The following is a 3,869-nucleotide window of genomic DNA, read 5'->3' as shown; positions in this document are numbered from 1 at the left end:
CACACACACACACACACACACACACACACACACACACACACAGTCATTGCCTTTAACACAGCCTAAATCTTATACAATACTATAATGCACTTTCTAGACATGTCAGTCACACCAGAATCAGCCAGACCTTTAGCAGGGTAAATGTCAGCCTAGTGCTGCACTTAATCACATCAATCAGCCATAAAGGCTGCCCAGACCTGCCCCCTGGTTGACCCAAGCTGTTGTGCAATACACAACCAAAATTGAGGGCAGTGTTTCGTCTCACTGGACCAACTAGTCTACTTGCAGGTTATGATCCTTGCTTCCATAGAACAGTGGAGCAACAACACACCTAGGGCAAGGTGGACAGGATTGAGCAGTGCACCTGAGGAAGGGGAAGGGGGATCCAGGCTGCCCAATTACTACTGGTTTTGACACAAACTAAACATACAGAAGCATGTTTTAAGAAGAAAGGTTGCATAAAAACATAAGTTGAACAATTTGGTGATGCATTTCTTTGCTGAGGAGTGGAAGGAGCAATGTGGCTGCAACAAGTTGTCTACCTATAGTTAGATGAAATTACCTTTCTGGCCCCCTGCTTGGCAAACTCTTTGGCCAGGTTCCGCCCGATTCCTCGTCCCCCACCGGTGATCAACACCACCTCCTTGGTCACGTCCTTCCTTCTGCTCGGCAACAGCGAAAACAAACTTGCTCTGAGTATGTAATAGAGCATCTGAACGGGGAAAAGACACAGGCGACACGCGCTTTTCAAATCCATCTCGAAAAGTGCTCGCGGGAAGCCGATAAGTAGGCTATAGCCTATAATGTTCACTGCAAGTTTACGTGCACACACGCACACAAACACACACGCGTGCTGATATCCCCTCCCTACAGTGCAGGGACAGCGACTTGGGAGCTCCTGCAAGTTTATCCGCATGCAACCAATCTCATCTGCAGCCCCAGAAACTGTTGCATGAGTAATCCACTGGCAAAGGAATATTAAAATGAGCAGAAGTGTGTCACTTCAAGGAGCTCGGACATGACAGTCGACGTGCATCACGCTCTGGAGATGAGTGAGTGATCAGTCATTACGCCTGTCAACCTTTGGTAGAGACGCAGAGACGTGAAGTGAAGTCCAGGCGGCGCTCCTTGACGCGCGCTACTGAACCCGCTGGGCTTTTACTGTTGTGTTACTGTCCTGTCCTGCCTTATATATCACCGCCTTCCACTGGTGAAAAGCCCTGGATGAACGTAAATGGGAGGTTTGTATGGGCATTAATCCTGATTGACATGTTAAGTGGATGAATATTTTTGCTCCAGAGCGCGTCTGCCCTGAGTGGTTGCGTACTTGCCTCTTCCTCCACCCCCTTTTCGTGTGCCTACAGAGGGGGTTCTCAATCTGTGGTCCAGGGCCCCCCAGTGGTCGCACCGCTGCGTCCCAGGTGGGTGCCCAATCTTGTTTGGGAAACTTTATTAACTTAACCTCGTTGCACGACGTGCAGAATAACAATGGCAATGTAGATCCCAGGTTCCACTGACAGTTCGAAGTCAATGCAAAATCAACAACCAAACTATTCTCATGTAAGAGTGCCAGATGGGGCTATTTGGTCAAGGGATTCATAAACATAACTGAGGTCAACTAATCCTTACTCCAGCCCCCTATTAATTAAGAGAAAGCATAAGCAAACAGACAGTCAATCAGCTAAGTAATAAACAAACACACAGCTGAGAAACCTGACAATTGTAACCATAACACAGACCCCCCAAAATAGGGCTGCCATAGATAGATAGATAGATAGATAGATAGATATTGCCCAATGGAAAGGTAAGCAGATCCAACATTTTCGGTTCTTGTATATTTAAAAAAAAGATTTAGCATATAGTCTATCTATCTATGATAGAGAAAAATTGTGCAATCTAAGTTCAAATCTCACACTGATAAGCACATCTTACTGATCTCTGCTCTCTCTAGGCTCAATATTTGGATGCTGCCTATATGTGTGGACTCATAATGTATACAAGTATATTACACTACAAAGTAAATTTATATTGATTTCCTATGTGCAAAGCCACATCAGTTGTTGGAACCCAGTTTGTTTTTGCGGTAACATTTGGTGTTTTTGAAGCAGACTACATCATTCTGTTATGTGTGACAGTGCAATTTGGGAAATAGGTCAGCCCAGTCTCAGAAGCTTGGCAGGGTGACAAACAGAAAACCGCGTGAATACCTCCTAAACAAATCCTATGAATTCATGAGCCTCAGACAAGATTCCAGTCTGTGATTTTTGGCCCCGGCACTGGGATTTTTACTGGGTATCGCTGAATGCAGGGCTTTTTCTGCAACTGGAATGGGTTTAAAGAGCAGCCTAACAATGGCTTCTTTGTGCTGGGCTCAGCTACTTAGGGAAGGCAGAGAGGCTCTCGAGGGCTGCTCAAAAACTCCAAGACAACACGACTCCAGATGCTGTCTTCATTTTGGAAAATTTCTGAGATTTACTAAATGTGAACCCAAAGTCACGTTGCACTGGAACCTTAAACCGAACCAAAAAATATTCTCAGATGACGTTAAATTAGATTTACTGGATTGGCAAAAACAAGAAATAAGTCCAAGCACATGCATTGAAGCGGGTGGCAAATGGGTTCAGGATGCATGCAGAATGCAAACATGTAAAGAGTGTGTCTTTTAGAAGGCACTGTTTATTCATTCTCATGCTATCACTGCCATCTACAGAGCAGACGTGAAAGTTCAGATAAGGTTGTTCTCCGTCAGCCTTCCCTCGAAGTATCTCACATTTCCTTCCCTTAGATACCAGACAATTAAAATGCCACTCCGTGTCGAGTGCAGCTGTAAGCAGCAGAGCTTCCTCAACACGAGGGTCATGGAAGAGCGCAGGAAAAACACCAAACAACCTTCAGATACCTGAACAAATTCCCATTTGCAACGTCGACCTGTCATACAACCACAGTCTGATCTGCTGCCCACTGAGCAGCTCAACTGGAGCAGTTGGGGGTTAAGGGCCTTGCTCAAGGGCACCTCAGGTGTGGTGATGAGGGAGGGACAAGTGCTACTCTTTCACTTTCCCCACCCAGGTTTAATCCTGCCGCTCTGGGGATTTAACCACCGACCTCCCGGTCACAAACAAAACAAAAAAAAAAGATATGAGAAAATATCGCTAGAGATTAAAAAATACATCTTAATGGTAGGGTGACCAAACGTCCTCTTTTGCCCGGACATGTCCACTTTTAACGTACTGTCCGCGGTGTCCGGGGGGGGGGTTATAAATTCATGAAAATGTCCGGTTTTCACTCTCTGTCGTGAGACCATTAAGTGTGTACTTAAATTCACTGGTCTGACACAGAATAGGTCATATTTTGAATTTTTTTTCATATTTATTTATTTGAAAAGAGAGGTATTATTTTGTTACAGGTTGTTACAGATTTTGTTTATTACATAAGTTGGTTGGGTGTATCAGCAAGGGGGACGAGGCTGAGTACAGAGCTGTGGTGGGGGACTTTGTCACATGGATTGAGCTGACCATCTACCAGCTCAACGTGACAAAGACCAGGAGCTGGTGGTAGATCTAAGGAGAGCCAAGGCAGCAGTGAGCCCTGTTTCCATCCAGGGGGTCTTTGGATATTGTGGAGGACTACAATACCTGGGAGTGCACTTGACAATAAACTGGACTGGGCCAGAACACTCAACCCTCTACAGGAAGGGCCAAAGCCGTCTCATTTTCTGAGGAGGCTGAGGTCCTTCAACTCTGCAGGACCATGCTGAAGTATGTTTTATGAGTCTGTGGTGGCCAGTGCTATCCTCTTTGCTGTTGCATGCTAGGGCAGCAGACTGAGGGTAGCGGACGCCAACAGACTCAATAAACTGATTCGCAAGG

At 45.7% G+C, this 3,869-nt stretch overlaps 1 protein-coding gene across 1 annotated transcript in view; it reads right to left on the bottom strand.

Annotated features, from left to right (window-relative positions):
- Positions 1–1,312, bottom strand: part of dhrs3b (dehydrogenase/reductase (SDR family) member 3b) — an 11,308-nt gene extending 9,996 nt beyond the window's left edge. The window contains exon 1 of the mRNA XM_032513659.1: positions 563–1,312. Within this exon, the coding sequence (XP_032369550.1) occupies positions 563–916 (354 nt within the window). The 5' untranslated portion in view covers positions 917–1,312. The remainder of the gene's footprint in view (positions 1–562) is intronic.
- Positions 1,313–3,869: the final 2,557 nt, after the last annotated feature.

Source organism: Etheostoma spectabile, chromosome 4, assembly GCF_008692095.1.
Source record: "Etheostoma spectabile isolate EspeVRDwgs_2016 chromosome 4, UIUC_Espe_1.0, whole genome shotgun sequence".
NCBI lineage: Eukaryota > Metazoa > Chordata > Actinopteri > Perciformes > Percidae > Etheostoma > Etheostoma spectabile.
The sequence above is the reverse complement of the archived record's forward strand: the minus strand, read 5'-3'. Positions and strand labels throughout refer to the sequence as shown.